General features: G+C 34.2%; 1 protein-coding gene across 10 annotated transcripts in view; it reads right to left on the bottom strand.

Moving 5' to 3' along the window:
- The window catches only part of LOC125680525 (serine-rich adhesin for platelets-like), a 49,175-nt gene that overhangs the window by 17,150 nt on the left and 14,670 nt on the right, over nucleotides 1-17,355 (bottom strand). For 5 of the 10 annotated variants that reach the window (XM_056156938.1, XM_048920190.2, XM_056156936.1 and 2 more), the window contains exons 1-2: nucleotides 12,925-13,820; nucleotides 8,497-8,637 (exon numbers count right to left, since the gene is read on the bottom strand). In XM_056156938.1, the coding sequence (XP_056012913.1) occupies nucleotides 8,497-8,637; nucleotides 12,925-13,044 (261 nt within the window). In that variant the 5' untranslated portion in view covers nucleotides 13,045-13,820. Of the gene's footprint in view, nucleotides 1-2,225; nucleotides 3,020-8,496; nucleotides 8,638-8,730; nucleotides 8,841-12,924; nucleotides 13,821-17,355 lie in introns of those variants that run through there. The other 5 variants (XM_048920191.2, XM_056156937.1, XM_056156939.1 and 2 more) reach the window with 4 other exon arrangements.

The following is a 17,355-nucleotide window of genomic DNA, read 5'->3' on the forward strand; positions in this document are numbered from 1 at the left end:
GTTGGACACAAATCAATTTATTATTAAATTTCATCTGTTGGATTTGAAATCGCATGAAGATGGAGATAAAAGCAAACAGTGTCTGCTGCTGGGAATGATTCACCAGGTAGCTATTATCTGGATATGCATCAAAGCCCAAGTCCCCTTTGTCACGCGCTATCAGGCCAGGAATATTGTCATGTGTGTTACACTAGCAGTCTATACTGATACAGAGAATCATAATGCCAGCTTCACGTCAGCAAATTGCAGTTTAGATATTAGGGGAAAATTCAAAGCATCGACAGAGGCAAAAAAACAATGATTATGTAATACAACTTGGGGAAATATATGCACATTTTCCCTTGAATTCTAATTACTTTTCTACAACAACAATCGGTTCCAATGAAGTCTTTCATGAATAATAATAATGTATGTACATACTTGTGTGCATTGTTTTGACCTCATCAAAAGTTAGAAATTCCATTAATAAAATTCTTACGGGGAAAAAGAACAAAAAACTAATCACCTATAGGCCTGTTACATCAGAAACACATTACAACCTTTGCCTGGCCTGATGTAGTTTGAAGGAGAATTGGGTATGGAGCATAATCTGAGGTGATGATTCATCCCCTACCTGCATCATCAACTATGCTTTAATGTGGCCTGGAGAAATCTCACTTTAATTAAGCTCTGTTGTAATTAGCAGTGAATGTGTTATCTCATGGTTTTCATTGTAAAAGCTCCCCCTCTCCATACCCCAGGGCTTTATGCTACAGATACCGTGGGGGAGGCATTCATCACTCTCCCCATTAACTTATCTTAATCTAATAGACTAAGGTCTTTCAAGTGGTCTTTTTTTAATTAATGATATAAGAGTTTCTGGAAAATTTATCTCCTTTCCATCACACTGTAAAGACATGGTTTTCAGGTGATTAACACTAATCCAAAGACTGGTGGAACTTCCGCTGAATTACACATTTTCTTTGATGGTTATGAGAGAAACAATCTGCAGATCATTTCTAAAATTCTATTAATAGTTACAGAACTTTACACAAACTGACTCAAAATGACTATTAAAATATACAAGCCATATTTATCATTTGTATCTGTAGGATCTCCTTAATTTACTATGCACAATCAGTATAACAAAAGATTTCAATTTCCCAGCATTTATGTTTCTATGACCTGATTTAACTGTCAGTTTTTAATAAAAGAACCAGTAAATTGCCAGTGAAAGGCATTAAATCTTGAGCTGTCAACTAGTTTACAATTCTTTGCAATTCTGAGAAATAAAGTCAATGCACACTATGATTATCTCTTTAAAATAAAAAAATAAAGATATGAATACACACATTGAAACAGAGCACCTAATTCTGCAATGAATACCATGGGAAAAGACCAACAATGCCAGAGTCTGCTAGTTCAGTTCAAAATATCTTAAGTTTCTCTAATGCCTCAAAACACATTACCACTAATTCTCCACATAAAACAGCTTCATATACAAAATATGGGAAATAAGAAGTGTAAGAAATTACCAAAATGTTATGTATATAACTTTTATGTACATAATATTGTTTCCTGCTTGGAACATCTAGTCATCTTGGAAAAATCTCTATATAACATTGTTCCAAAGGTTAGCACAGTTTCCCATCAGCTGACACACGTATTTCAGAAAGTCATTACAAGAATTGAATTGTCAGAAACTGACAGGTTATCTTGTCTGTAAGATGTTTGTAACAGATATTGATGTCAGAAGTCAGGTCATAGTCACCCAAAGTCTTTCGTGATGGCCAAGCCTATTCCATGCCGTTCCAACACTTTGCATAAGACAGTCGATACCTTCTAATTAACTGGCATAAGATATGCCATTAGCAGGACTGTCAGAGCTGTCAAAAAGGCTTGTCCATCTCCATATTAAAAAAATGGACAGCATAATCAGCGTTTTATGCTTTCATGCTGCACGATCTTACAAAATCTTTATAAAAAAATTAAAAGAACAAAGACAATTTTGACAAATCTATTGATATGAAATTTCTTGCCTTTTTAATCACATCAGGATTAATTATCGCTGAAAATGAATCATTGTTGACTTTGAAGGCATCTTCAAACATCACATGCACTACCCTGAATTCATTATCTAACATTCTTCATAACAAATGACTCCCATTCAGTCTGCACATTGTAAAAATGTGTACTTTGTATGAAATAAAACATTTTAGTGTTTCTTTTCATGAAAACAGCCTTACCTTTTATGTCAATTATCTGATTTCACAATCCATAAAATATTGCATAATATCTAATTCCCAAAAAACCGGTCACAAGATTCATGTCATCAGTTTGCCTTGTAATTACACAATGGTTACTATCTTTAATTATTAATCCATTTCTCCAAATGTTCAACAAATGTCATTTACAGCATTTACTTGAAATTTAAGATCACTCCTAAAAATCAAATCAATTTGCCTTGGATCTGGAAAAGCTCGTCTGGACCGATTTAAGACAAATAGCATCATTAACTGTGGAAGCTTATCATAACAAGCCCCATTAACTTAACAATTAACAAAATGCAATCACTTTACACCAAGTGCCTTTTTTCTCCAACACTCCAGGCTAGAATCAATTACACTGTCCATTGGTCACTTAGGACAAGTTTATTACCCGCCATAAAAACCTGCTCAGCTTCAGTTCTTTTGTTCTCTCCTCAGGCTATATTCTCTCCTGCACAATCGGTTTCCCCTCATGCAAAACACAGCAAGCACATGGTTGCTGAGACAGTAGCAATGTAGAAATTAATCCATCTTGCAGTAAATGTGTCCCTTGTCAAGAGTCTGACAGATGTGAAACACAGCTTGTTTGAATCACTGGCATGTTTAGATATAGAATTACAACTCGATCTGTTCCATAGTAATACTGCACAAATAATCTCATCCCTAAAAAATTTCAGAGGAAATTCTAATGACAAAGAATTACTTAAATATTTGAAAACTGTTGAGAGTAATCAATCAAACATATGAAATGCATACCCCAAAAGAATGCTTAATGTGACAGATGGTTTAGGTTTTCCAAACAAAAAATATGTGTTGATATTTACTATTATGAATCATAAAAAATATTATTCCCAAAGGCTTAAAACACAAAAATTTAGCAGCTAGTAGTTCATCCATGCATTATCGATTGCCTACATGCTGGGTGCATTCTCCCTGCCTAGGATGAAAGTTGACCCTTATCGCACATGAGTGACTCTTGTCGCATGTTGACAAAGACCTTGCTGGGTAGAACTCTTCAGCTTATTGATTATGCAAAACTGGGGAAAATTGCCTTTTGGCTTCCTCAAATGAAAGCTTCCTCCTCAAAATGATACTACTTCCTCTCGTTAAGATCACAAAATCTCCATAAAATAATTTTCACAAACGAACATAATTATTCAGAACATTACTCCAAAAAAAGTCAAATGGGTACTTTAACGGCAATAAAATTTCTACAAACTGCTGACAAACCTGTAAATTGAATACTTAAATAAAAATATTACCCTGCAGTGTTATTGCTACCTGGAGGAATCATTTAGGATTTCATCACCCATCAGCAGGAATGCAGAGAAAATTCCACATAGAGAGAGAGCAGAGATTGGGTACTCATCACATGACGATACCAAGATAATCAGAAATCCAATCATTTCACCAATTTCTCTCAGCTCTATCCACATCTCACAAACTGGCTCTCAGAAAGATGATGATAATTCAGGACAAATTAATCATACTGCTTAGAATACACCGGGTAATCAAAGTTATATTGTGTCACTTTACAGAGAGACCTACCTAATGATCTATTACGCGGACTTTTACACTGAATCAATATGACCACCAAGAAAATATATACACATGTTCCAATGTCCACTGTATACCAAAACTATATGATATAATGCTGTAGACATCACTTAATCCTTGTAGAGAACAACGAGTTGGTATTACCATGAACCCGCCGGAAGGAAGAGAAAAATGATAGTTAATGGAATTCCTGTGTCCTACAAGCTTTGGGCTTGTTATAGTAATGATAATTGTCCTGAACAAATGTTTCATCAATGAAGCATTGGACAGAGGCGTTAACGGGAAGTGACCCAGAAGCCGGATGGACCACAGGTGTGGGGACAATCCCTAGGGTGAAGGTTACAATAGGCAGGTGTCAAAAGGCAAATTGTACCTAGTCCTTATGTCTGACCAACCCTTTTCACCAATCACTGACAGAAATATAATTAATCTTTTTTTTTTTTACTTGACTAATTTGATAGCCAGAGACATTGGTTGCACTACAAATTTATAAAAATCATTTACGTATGATTAAGAACAAACTTGGCATGGCCTCCAATGTAAAGCAACAATGCATCCCTGCATGCATGAATTACAACAGAAATACAAACAAATCCGATACATGCAGTCAAAGTGCAGAAGAAAAACAAGTTTTCTATGTCAGAATACATGTTGATTTCCTGATTTAGCCCTTTCTTATGAACTTAAATTAAAAAAAAATTTGGTTTGGCAAGTGATTTGACATAAACATCAACATTATTACACATCTGAGTCATATAAACAAAGAGAATGTCAGAAAGAGTAGGCAATGAAATGGGCCAATGATGACCAGGGATTCTGATGTACTCTTCACCCTCAGCAGAAAAAGTAAGTTTCTAGCAATTACCATGGAACAAGTGACCACTCAATTAACAGTGGGTGGAGTGAGTTAATTCCTGTCCAAATTCCACAGATATCTGCCCTGATCCCACTGGCTTATCTGTCCAGGACAAGTGCTGAGAGAATTCCCCTATTTAGATCCTCCAAACAGTGAGACCACTGTCTCAGCCATCCCAGGTATGCCTCAGAATCTCTGATTGGCCATTAACTACACTCAAACTGGCATCTTTTCCCCATGTTATTCTTTTCATTACCCTAGAGTTGGTTTTACAAGCATTGCATATACATGTCCATGTTCCTTGCTTTTGTTTTACAGCCTCATTATATACATAGTTGCCTCTCTTTAAAACTTCCAACTTGTTGCAAGGTCATGTGTAAGCTATGGAAGACAGAAATATCATGAATTAAGTATCTACCTTTGCATTATCAATAAAAGATGCAACCTCTTTGCCAAACTACCAGACTTTTAAACAATCCAAGTACCTTAAGTTACCCACCTACCTCCAAGCTTATCATATCAGCATTTTCATGAAAGAAGCAATGCTGAAAGAAATCATTCTTACTTCTTGAAAAAATAATGACATTCTTGCATAAAAGGTAGACCCCACAGCACGACCACTACAGGCTGTGATTGCTGGTCATTGCAGCCAAACTTATCTGTTTCTGGAAGGGCAGCCTAATCAGGGTGAAGCACCCTTCTCTGCCAAAATTGATCATATGGAGAACATCAAAAGGAGAAAATATCATTGCTCTCTCTCCAGCAGCACATTTCTGTGATAAAGGATGACTCCATAACATCTGTATCTGCAAGCACACTGGGTCCCAGGGTCCAGGCAAAACCAGTAAGTTCAAAAATTAAATAAACATCAAGATAATAAGTATGTTTTCTCTCTCCCCCCCCCCCCCCAAAAAAAACAACAACAACAAAACCCCAGAAATGAGCTATCATCTGATAGAGAATACTGTATATCCTTTTTTTTTCATTCAGTGTCATTAGATCCTGTAAAAGGGCTCCTTTCTAATTAATTACTACAATGAGGAGCTCCTTGTGGTTTTAAAGTGCATCATCCACCTACAAACAACTATAAATTAATTTTCTTTGACACAAGCTATCATATTTTTGCCCTGCACATTATAAACCAGAAACTAATATAGACCCTCTGCTGTAAAAATCGTGAAAGGAATTTTGATGGCAAAATCTACATGAAAAAGTAATTAAATATAAACAAGAAAGCTGACAAAATCCCCAGACACCTTTCACATCAGAGGGTAGAAGATGGCACTCCGAAGAGGATTCATTATCGTCCATGATTTAATGTTGGCTCAGAGATTTAGACTCTGATTGAAACTTTTTGTAAATTTACCATCTGTTTCAGCGTTTCTTTTTCTACGAGCTGTAGTAAATTAAGTATGTCAATAAAAATATATCCCTAATTATTCATATTGCTATAGTTATTTCATTCCAAAGCATATCAACAATCACCTACCAGGTATTGCTCATTACACAAACAGATCCAATAATCCAAAATGCAGTGAATTGAAAACCATATGCACTTTATCTGAGCACAAGTTTTACTTCACAATAGCTCAAGGACTTGCTATCCCTCAAGGCTAACTGTTATTATGTCAACAAGGAAAATTTTCTCTTCTCATATTGCATACAGAAACTGGGAGCATTCCTGAAGTAGAATTGTATGGCATGTTGATCCTGCAAGTTCAAAGAGTGTCCAAAAACCTGCAGGAGGGCCCTGTGTTAATTCTACATAAACAATTTATACATTATTTCAAACAAAAACTGATATGCTTCCCTCTATGAAGGAGATTGATGTGCACATAAAAAGCATTGGCTGCATTGTTGCTAATCCGGGCCAATTTAAAGCCCGTCCATCTAACTGGACCCTATCAAAAGTAATAAACATGATTTTTATGAAGAAAATCCTCTCATAATGAGAAATAATAACAATGAAAATATTTTCTTTAGCCTTCCCTCTTTATTTTCAGTTTAACAACATTAATTTTTTCTCTATTTAGGAATTTGAAAACACACTTTCTTGTGATACACTAAATTTTTGCCCCTATGGAAAAATAAATAAGTAAAGAGACCCTTTTAAGAACCTGATTTAAAAAGACCAAAGTTTGTCTGATACAGGATCAATACAATGTATCAGTTTACGGACAGAAATAAATCTCTTTTCAGACTAGCAAACAAATACTTAGAGCAAGTCTCTTTCAATTTCAGCAGAAGGGGGGTGATAAGCTGAATCAGATTAAATAATCTAGGAATTCAATAATCAATTAATGGAATCTTAATTAAAATCTAATGAGTATCACTTTTCACAACTGCCTGTAACCTTTCCCTGGGGCCTTTTCAGAAACCATTAAACCAAGTAGGTGAAATCTTGGATTCACCTGTTTAAAAACATTTTGTGAACCAAACATACCTTTGTGTTTCTTGTGTTTTTGAATACATGTTATTGAATGCATTCGTAATCATATGACATTCACGATATACATGTAATATAATCTGTCTCCTTGGTCAATAATGCCCCAAACCTGTTCATTGGAAAGGATTGTTTTGAGGTACAATACAATTTCATGGCAGCACCTGTCTCTGTTTTTGATTAAGACTAATTGTACTTATACTAAGCCTGTTATTTTCCCTGGCAGGTACAAATTGTCTACCCTTTTAACAGAGCACCATGAAAAACACAATTCCTACACCACACACACATAACAAAAATACTAGTGACCACCATGAGAGAAAGTGACCTTGCTCAGCAAAGCAATCTGTAAGTGAGCCCCTCAATGTATGGCTGAGAAAAGTAGCTGATCCAGGCACCATATGTTTGCATGAAAACAGAATGGGGTCGAAAGGACACATGTCACATTAGCTGGGGACAAAAGTTCAATTAAATGCAGTGTGATCAGCCAAAAAAGAATATTCAATTGCAATTTAAAATCTGTTGCATCAAGTTCTGTGCCCATTCACATTGTATATACAAATGTGTATCTTTCAATACTCAGTACTTAAAAAAGCTTGTAATAGTCATTTTCATGCTAGATACCTCAAGAGAAAAATTGAATTAATGCATTGAAAATGGAACATCAATGACAAATAGAGTTTGTAAGAATAAGAAAGCATTATGGACAATTTGTATTTATTTTCATTGATCAGTCTGATGAACAGGTGACAGTGGACTTTTTCTACATTTAACAATAAGAAATGCCATCATTAATACTTCTACCACAATAAGCTCATTAGACAAAATTGCCTTATATTCCTATAAAACATCATTATGCTTTGAGATACTAGAAAACCATTTGGTGAATGTGAGTAATTGAAATCGTCAGAATATCTGTTTAGGACCCTATGAAGATGCAATCAGGCATTGATGATGGGGAGGACATGCAAAACCCATATAGTCTTGCCCCTGGGAAAGATCAATACCCTATAAATTAAAGGGAAAAATAAACAGCTGCTTGTTTTATTACTTCACTTGGGTCCAATGAATAGCTCCAGGGATAGAAAAATGGTAATTCTTCCACAGTTTTTATGTTTGTGCCACACCTTATTAATTTTAGATTGTTTGAAAGTTTTTTCAGCTTTTTGTTTTGTAAATTCTTTTTAAAAAAAGGTTTTAGTCCAATATGACATCTTTTGATCGAAGGAATGATGCTACTTCTTTCATAAATACAGATAATAGCACTCTGATTTAAAGCTACATTGAAGACTACCAGAGTTGTCTTTCTTTGTCAATGAGACCAACTGTGCCTATCTTTGACAGCAACAGATTGCATTCCAACCATTTTTAGTCATGCATGGACTGAAACTTACTGAGAAAATTTTCTGGCTATCACTTTTGGCCCGGGTTAGCTCTCGCTGCAACTTAGCAACCTGTTGCTTCTCCTTTCTGTGCTGTTGTTTCTCATAGGTCAGCTGTCGACTCAGATCTTCAATTTTTTTCTCCAGTACATCCTACAACATTGTAATTAACAATCAGGTCTGTTCTATTTAAGTCCTAATAATTATATAAAGTCTTACTACATTTGAAATTGTCTAATATGATACCTATATAATCTTTATTACTGTCCATTTTGACTTGATTTTCATTCTCGATTGTCTTCTTTCCTATTCAATCTGACATCATGTGTAATCTGATAAAAATTTTGTTGGTTTAATTGGATTTTACTGTAATTATAATCCAAAAAATATGTTTTTGCTATTGCACAACTACATACAGTCAAACTTTACACACTACAGAGAGTAAAAGAACATCTTTTATGTTATAAATATATACACAAATGCATCCAACTTTTAAAATGAGTACTTGAAATAATAGTCTAAATATTGACTTTTTCATAGCATTTATGATAAAATATTCTTCTGCACACTTAACATGATGAACAAGTACCCAAGAACCTACACATTTTGTCTCACTCGTGTAGGTACAAGAAACCCAGTTTTCTGAACATTTTCACAATCACAATGTCCTTCACATAAAATTGCTAATGCAAGTTTTATTTCGAAGATATGCAATAACAGAAACAGGAGATGGTATTTATTGGCAGCCGATCTAACATGGCTCTCTTTGAGAATCAAATCTCCAACACGTCTGTGGACATGCTGCCAAGAATTAGAGGCATGAAGGTGATCATTGCTGAGTATATTTATCTAAGCAAATCTGCTGCAAAAAATCTACACACAAGGTGCAAAAAGCCAGCAGACATTTGTTTGATTCAGTCACGACCATGTTAGAGTGTTTGTTTGTACGCTGATATGAGATGACCTTTTGACAGAAAGAGTGTTTCAAGAGTTCTTTATATTCAAAATGTTGGAAGATTTCCTTTGAGAATCTGTTGATAGAAGTCAACATAAAGAAATACTACATATTTTTGACATAGTGAACATTTTTTCTAATAAACTCTGTTCTTCAAGCAAAACCATACATAACAAAAGTGTTCAGTGACTACATATGCCTCAGTCAGATTCCTCAATTCAATGTCTATGTACATCTCAATCCCTACGCGGTATAACCTGCATTGGTCGTCATATGTTGAGCATCATCATCTCGAGGAAATACTAACAGCTAATGAGTGGTGAAAATGCTACCACTGGAGATGATTATGTAATACATGTATCACCTGAACTATATATACACGTGTGTATATATACTGTAAGCGGTTTTAATTTCGCGATGCTAAAAGTTCACGGTTTTTCATATTGGTCTACCGGTAATTGCAGTGGTTTTATTTTCGCAGAATTCAAATTTTATAACTGTTCAAAACGTATTGTGTCACACTAGCAAAATGATTGCGGTTGTTTTAATTTCGTGGAAAAATCCTCAACCACGAACATAGCACAACTAAAACCACCGCAATCATTTCCCCATTTACAGTATATACAGATAGATAGATGAGAGAGAGAGAGAGAGAGAGAGAGAGAGAGAGAGAGAGAGAGACAGAGAGAGAGAGAGAGACAGACAGAGATTTAGTAACATATTAGATGTTACTAAATTGTAACATGTTATTTAGATAACATGTATATATATATGAATATAAATGAATGAGTACCCAAATATTAGAGTCGGTCATATTTCATATGTACAGTAGATGATTGACCTTCAAGACATTCTTACATAACACTTTATATCCCGACTTATGTAACTGGCATTAGGATATTTTTTACTAATCTGGAAAATGTATCATGAAAATCAGCTTGAACAGACATCCAAATCATTGCTATCTTGTCCCATCTTATCCACCTCTGCTTGAAATGCAAAATTAAACACCTATTTCCTAATCTAGCAGACATTTATCAGAATTCTTCACCTTATATTAAGTGTAACATGGTAGAGAAATTTCTACAGATAATCTTTCTACACAATTAAGGGCCAACTTCAATACTCCAATATTCAAAACTGTTTCATGTAACCATGAACCTTCCAATCCCCTTTATCAAGTCATCGCTACATCAAAAGCATAAACTCTGGTAAAATAAGAAAGCATTAGACTGCCCTCTATTTCTAAATCACATGCACACTAAATCTACAAGAATCAGATTTCAAGATGAAACAATTTTCACTGCACTTTGGGACACCTTAGTTATTTATCCTAAAAAATTCACAGAAAGAAATGAGAGGGTGTGGACAAACTCCCTCACCTTGCTTGAGTATTGGGTGTTGGGTGATCAAAAAAACAACAACATCTGAGCACTTAGCTGAAAAAGTTTTCATCTATAAAAGGGTGTTTCATAATATCTGCATAAAGGCTGCTTTGCATGAAAGATTGTCATATATTTTATCTGCATAAACTTTATCTATTAAGCATTAATCACGTGAAATCCCCTCAAAGTGAAAATAAAGTTCTCATGGATAGTAACTTGTATACAGTTATAATACAAATTTATGATAAAAAAATTGCTTTCCCACTGCTACGCTCAAACTTTGCAAACCTTATGTATGCAAAGAATCAGACAAAGTTTGAGCGTAGCAGCTTGCTAGTATAAACACAAGATGCATAACTCAAAGCTAACCATTTGAATATAAATATAATACACAGTTCAAAATAAACCGGAGTGTGAAAAATTATTTACCAAATTCTTTACAAGGACATAAGTATCAAAATAAATTTTTGTGACATTTCATGGGTAAAATTCACTTGCATCCTACCTTATGTGAACAAAATATAGAGTTACATGTAGCATATTTTAATATTTCATGGTTGTGGCAAGTACAAATGTAAAATTCGCTCTCATGTATTACAGAAGGTTGTATATATATGTATATATAAGTTACTGTCACAAAGAAGGGGAGAAAATCTTTAGATCAATCATGGATCGAAACCAGAACCCTTACATTACTAGTTAGGCGATCTAACCACTGAACTAACCAGATCAATATACGGAATATGGGAATATTAATAAAATAAAATTGAATTATTTCAGAAATCATACATTAGAACTCTTCATATAGAGGAGGTGAAAATGATTTTAGAAAATGTCAGAAACGTCACATACGACGTTACTATTTGCAACATAAAGCAACCATCTATGAATAAATCAAAGTGACCCGCCTCTGCTTCAGGAATACTGATCCCTATATAAATATATTCTTTCATAATTGTGACTTCTACTTTAAATTCCTGGAATGGTGTGACCTATATTGGTTATGTATCAGTCAGACGGGTGCGATCATTGGTGGCCAGACAGTTCAGTTGGTAGAGCACCTGACTAGAGATTCAGGGGGCCCAGGTTCGAATCCCAGTCTGGTCTGTTGCATTTTCTCCCTTCCTGTTGCAGTTATCTTAGTATTATTTGAGACATATTTTTATTTTGCTTTCAGAAATCATTTGCACTAATGATACTGACTTTTTAAGGTTAAAAAAAACTCAAAGTGGTAGAAGGTGTTGACATGTTGACTCCAAAATCCAAACTGAAGAACTCATGGATTTTATATTTATTCCAAGAAACACCTGGTGATAATTACTGATTACTGATAATTACTGATATTACAAGAAATGAAAGGTACCTCTTACAGCCTTTTCATAGTAACATTCCAACCAGTCATGAAAAATATGTTTTGCAAAAGAATCCAATAACATTATCTTGTGGCCTTTCTTAAAATCAAATTATGATGCAATTTAAACATAATAAAAAAAGTTTTCATTATTTAAAAGTCTATGAATGTGCAATTGAAATGATACTTCTTATATTTACATTTCATATGTTTTTGTCCTAGATACTTTTTCAAATTGTAATGATTACGAGCCATTTCCTCATGAATGCGCTGCAGTTGTGAACAATGCGTGTAGAATCTTGATAAATATATACATGTAGTTTGTCTATTTTAATGGCTGGTAATTCCAACATAAATGAAAGTAAATGTAACGATAAATTTTGAAAATACATGAAGGTATGAACTGCGACACTTCACTCCGGCATACAATACATGAAGCGCGAACAAGCTTAATGAAGTATGTCAGCATGAAGTGTCGCAGTGCATACCTTCATGTATTTTCAAAATGAAACTTACTTCTTAATAAAAATGTTAATTAATGCCACATTGTATCATATTCTCTGTTACACTGTTAATAAAAATGGTACGCAGAACAGATTATCATGCACTTTTAATTACTACAAAACATCTTATTCTAGTGTTATTGCTTGCTAAAATCAATTAATGGCCAGTGATACTTGTTGATGGTTAAGGTGGGGAGGAAGAAGTTGAATGGGTATAATGCAGGGGATCCACAAATGAGTGCTTACCTCCCAGTCAGTGCTAGAGTCAGTGGAGGAAAAGAAGTCAAAGTCAAATTGTGGCGGACATTTTTTTCTGGGAGGCAATGCTTTACAGTTTGGAGCCTTTTTATCTTTCCTCCTCTCCATGGAATTGTATAGTGATTAATGGCAGATGCTGCTCTGTCATTAAATCATTTCACACATCAACAGGAGATAAATCAGACTTATCCTTTGTCCATTTGGTCATGTTCGTTGCACTGCTTGTCCACAGACCTCTAAAGCCATAATGCACAGAAATTATGAAGATATATCAGTAAGTAACTTTAAACTCTGAAATCATCAGAACTCTGTAAAACCTTCATGTAAAAGATAGCTGGCAACAATAGTCCCACATTCTGTCATTTCTCGGCACTTCATTCCTTAAATGCAGGGACATTTCCTCCCCTGTAATACCACCATCCACCAGAGTCCACTGGGGCACTGACCAATGTCAGAAAAAGCTCAGCTTATGCCATGTGATTCTCAGAACCTACTGTACGGTGTATGTCTTAACAGATGTTCCACTGCGAAGGGAGGTCTGATTCATGTTTACAAAATATACCTGCCTGAGATATAAAGGCTTTCTATAATTACTAGATGTAATGTAATGTTCCTTAAAAGCATTAAGCCTGTTCATAAGCTTTCACCTACTGCGGGAACACATGTGAGGTCTATAGTTTGTTTCATGAAGAAGAAAAAAATGCATGTGGGAAATTCGATCAGCAGATAAAAAATAAAATTGTAAAGTGAAAGAATTATATGAAAATACTTTATCTAAAACACAAAACAAAAACAAAATAAATAAAACCCAACACAGCAATATTTGCATAATATTATGTCAAAAAATGTTTCATGACACACAAATCACCAGATAATTCCACAGAATGACAAATGAATTAAGTCATCTGTTTAAGATAAGGGCACAGACATTTTATATTTATGTGCTTTATGTCAATCATATCAATTGTTTAGATTACCTATCATAAATCTCTGACTGCATGATCAGAATGATAATGTCCTGTTTACTTCCAAACAGTTTTTTTTATTACATACATATCTCATAAAACAACAAATTCTAAGCTTGCAGTCAAAGTCTGTATGCACATGTCCTAAATGTGATGTACTGATAAATTATGCATTAAAAAAAGAACCTTCATATACCAATTAATACATGAACATAAACAAAAATTTTAAGTGACCAACAATTTAAAAAATTAAACATATTTACAAGTACAACTAAATGTGTCCGAACAACAAAAATGCACCCTGTATGTAGCCAAATAAATGAGTAAAAAGCTAGTAATTTACTATGTCACTTAGAGCTACACTCTAAAATCAGAAAAATATTCACAGAATAGGTTGTTTGACTCTGAAGAAACTAAATTCCATTGAAATTTTTATGTTTTTTTAGACTCTGAAGAAACTAAATTCCATTGAAATATTTAAAGTTCAAGGGCCAAAACTCTTAAACTGGAATCATTTTTAATATAATACAATTAATGAAGCACCAAAAAAAAACCCAGTTCAATATTTGTTAACAGGCAGACAGACGGACAGAAAGACATGCAGACTGACACAGATGTACATTTAAGATGTTTTGAATATGTGCATCAAGTTTGATTAGTTTAGCCTGATTAGTACTGTTTCTATATTGCTTTGTGCCTATAAAATTTATAACCATGTAATTTTGAACTTGACCTTTGACATATGACCTTAAAAAACAAAAGGCTGATGATCTTAGCCTTATTTGACCCACAAGGTGCTGCCAGATGGACTGAAACACACTGTGCAGTACCTATCTATGATGGATGTACAATAAAACTTGATATGTAACTCATTAAAATGCAACCACACACTAAATATCAGCTCAATATCTGCATGAAGAAGTCCTCATACAGGCATGTCAACAGATACAGGTAACAATATATTGGGACAACATTTATTTTTTTCATTTTCAATAGTATGGGCATAAAATGTCTGAATCCTGACAGTTGCAATATATTTGTATTGACAATTGTTATTTTAACAATCTAAACAAAATCAGATTTCTTAGATCTGCACTGTATACTCTGTACAGAGTACACAGAGTGGATCTAAGAAGTCAGATTTTAATTACATTGGTTGTTTTAAATACTGTCCCTCTGAGACAGACTTTAACAAATCAAGACAAATTCTCAGCACATGAAGGAAATGGCAATTGGAAATTATATATTTTTTTCATTAGCAGACAGTATGAGCCGTGCATCAAACGGCACCTTACCATACCTATCTCAGGATGTCTCTCTCTCTCACCAGGGGCCTGGTTATTTAACAAGTTTTAGTAATTAAGGCAAGTTTCATCAGCCAGTGAGTCACCAGGTTACTATATTGTGTAAATATAAAATGTGCCTTCTCTCCACTTTTTTGTAATTTGGTTAATAAGAAAAGAAGAGCGTGAGAAAAGCAAGCTTTAAAGGGGAACAACTCAGGGGGTGAAATGAAGTGCCACTGGTGTTTGTTATGCCAAAGATTTAACACTTGATAAATCACATACCACTTTTCATCATTTTTATCAGCATCATCTATATACTATTGGCAGTCTGAGTGTTATATTTTAACACTAATAAATGCAATCTGTGATTTAATCTCATTATCTGTAATAATTCCAAAGGATTTTAGTTTAATATAACGTCTATATTAAGTCAGTGTTTGTGGATTAACTTGGGTGGTTAATTCATTCATTTTGTTTACCCTACAGAAACTTTTATCCAGATGTTACAGAATTAAATACCATAATTACTCCAATTCAGAAGCCCACTAATCATGCTTATAAGGTGAATGAGTAGTGTTTTCATATTAATTCTAGATCTCTATTAATTAATATACACTGGCACTGGATTTGCAAAACATGACTAGGAAAACAATTCAAACAACGATTATGAGTTGGTCAGGAATTTTATACTGCTTGGAGGTGAAACCAGCTTAAAGAAAATAAAGCTCATCCTCCCTTAAAGCTATCATGTAAATCTTAATTAGCTAATTTTATTAGTAGTGTTGTAGTAGTAGTTTACAAGATTTATTTTTACGAGTTCTTTAATCATGAAAGGATATATAGACAAAATGTATCACCTAGTATGTTTAATGCATCATCATTTGCTATGCTATACAGCAACAGAATGGGACAAACATGTGCTTTTTATAAGCAGCCAAATAGCTGACATGACATGCCATCGGTGAGAGAGATGTACAAATAATTATCCATAGAACAATATATAAGACAATACTGCAGTATTGTCTGTTGGTATGCTCACAAAAACTTGGCTCTATCCATGTGGCTTCATACACGATTTTTTTCTGCTTCTGTAAATTATATCACAATATACGCATAATTCACTTTTATGCCATCAAAGGCATAGCATGCCGGTAGCTTTAGTGCATCCAAATATTACATAATTATTATTAATTATGTCAGAAAATAAACTGTTTAAAGGTCAAAATAAATATTAATCATTGATATAGAGATGTCCTTTAGATTGCAAAGTAAATATAGAAACTCGTCCGATTGAGAAATAATTTGGTAAAATGACCGATTTACAAATTACACAATAACAATTTGACACTCCAATCCATCCACATAACAATACTTTAAAAAAGACAGAAAATTTAATTTCATTTGCAAATAGTGTACACAATTACTAATCCAATTTGTATTAAATTTGTAAATCTGCTCAATATTTACTGCAGCTGAGACATCAGCACAGACCATGCTCAGCATTGCACCTGAGTGATTACAATGTCGGAGGAGTACAACTTTAAGTCTACACAGATGGCAACAGTACTTTTAAGTTTTATACACAAACAAAGCAACTATCATTTCCTGCTTTGATCAGGTTTCCAAAACAGAAGATAAAGATTGAACATCTAGATAGATGGAACCAAGTATTTAGCAGGGTCATCCCAATTAACCCTCGAAATGCAGATACTTTAAATGATTTTGTGATTAGATTGTTATAATATATTAAGGATAAAGGATTAAAGTCAAGCTGAATGCATCAAACCTAAAGACTTTGGCATGCAATATGCTGAGAATGGAATTTGGAGACAGCTTGTCCTTATGTTACATGTGATTAAAGGGACACAACTCTTACAGACTATCTTAAATTAATCCAACTTTCAAATATCAAATGTCCCAAAAAGTGTGAAATTTTAATTTCTATCATTTTGATCTTAATCAAATGGGTATCACATACATATTGCAGTACTCCTGATATGCACATGATAAATGAATGATTACCGTTAAATGTAAACATTATAGATATCCAATGAAGCAAAAGTTCTAGCTACTTTATACTGGGACCTAGAATGAATCAATTTCACTAGGTAACCTCCAGACTAATTTTACTGGATGACCTCCAGAATTAAGGACAAAATCTCAGTGCC

The sequence above is a fragment of the Ostrea edulis genome, chromosome 2, assembly GCF_947568905.1.
Source record: "Ostrea edulis chromosome 2, xbOstEdul1.1, whole genome shotgun sequence".
Classification (NCBI taxonomy): domain Eukaryota; kingdom Metazoa; phylum Mollusca; class Bivalvia; order Ostreida; family Ostreidae; genus Ostrea; species Ostrea edulis.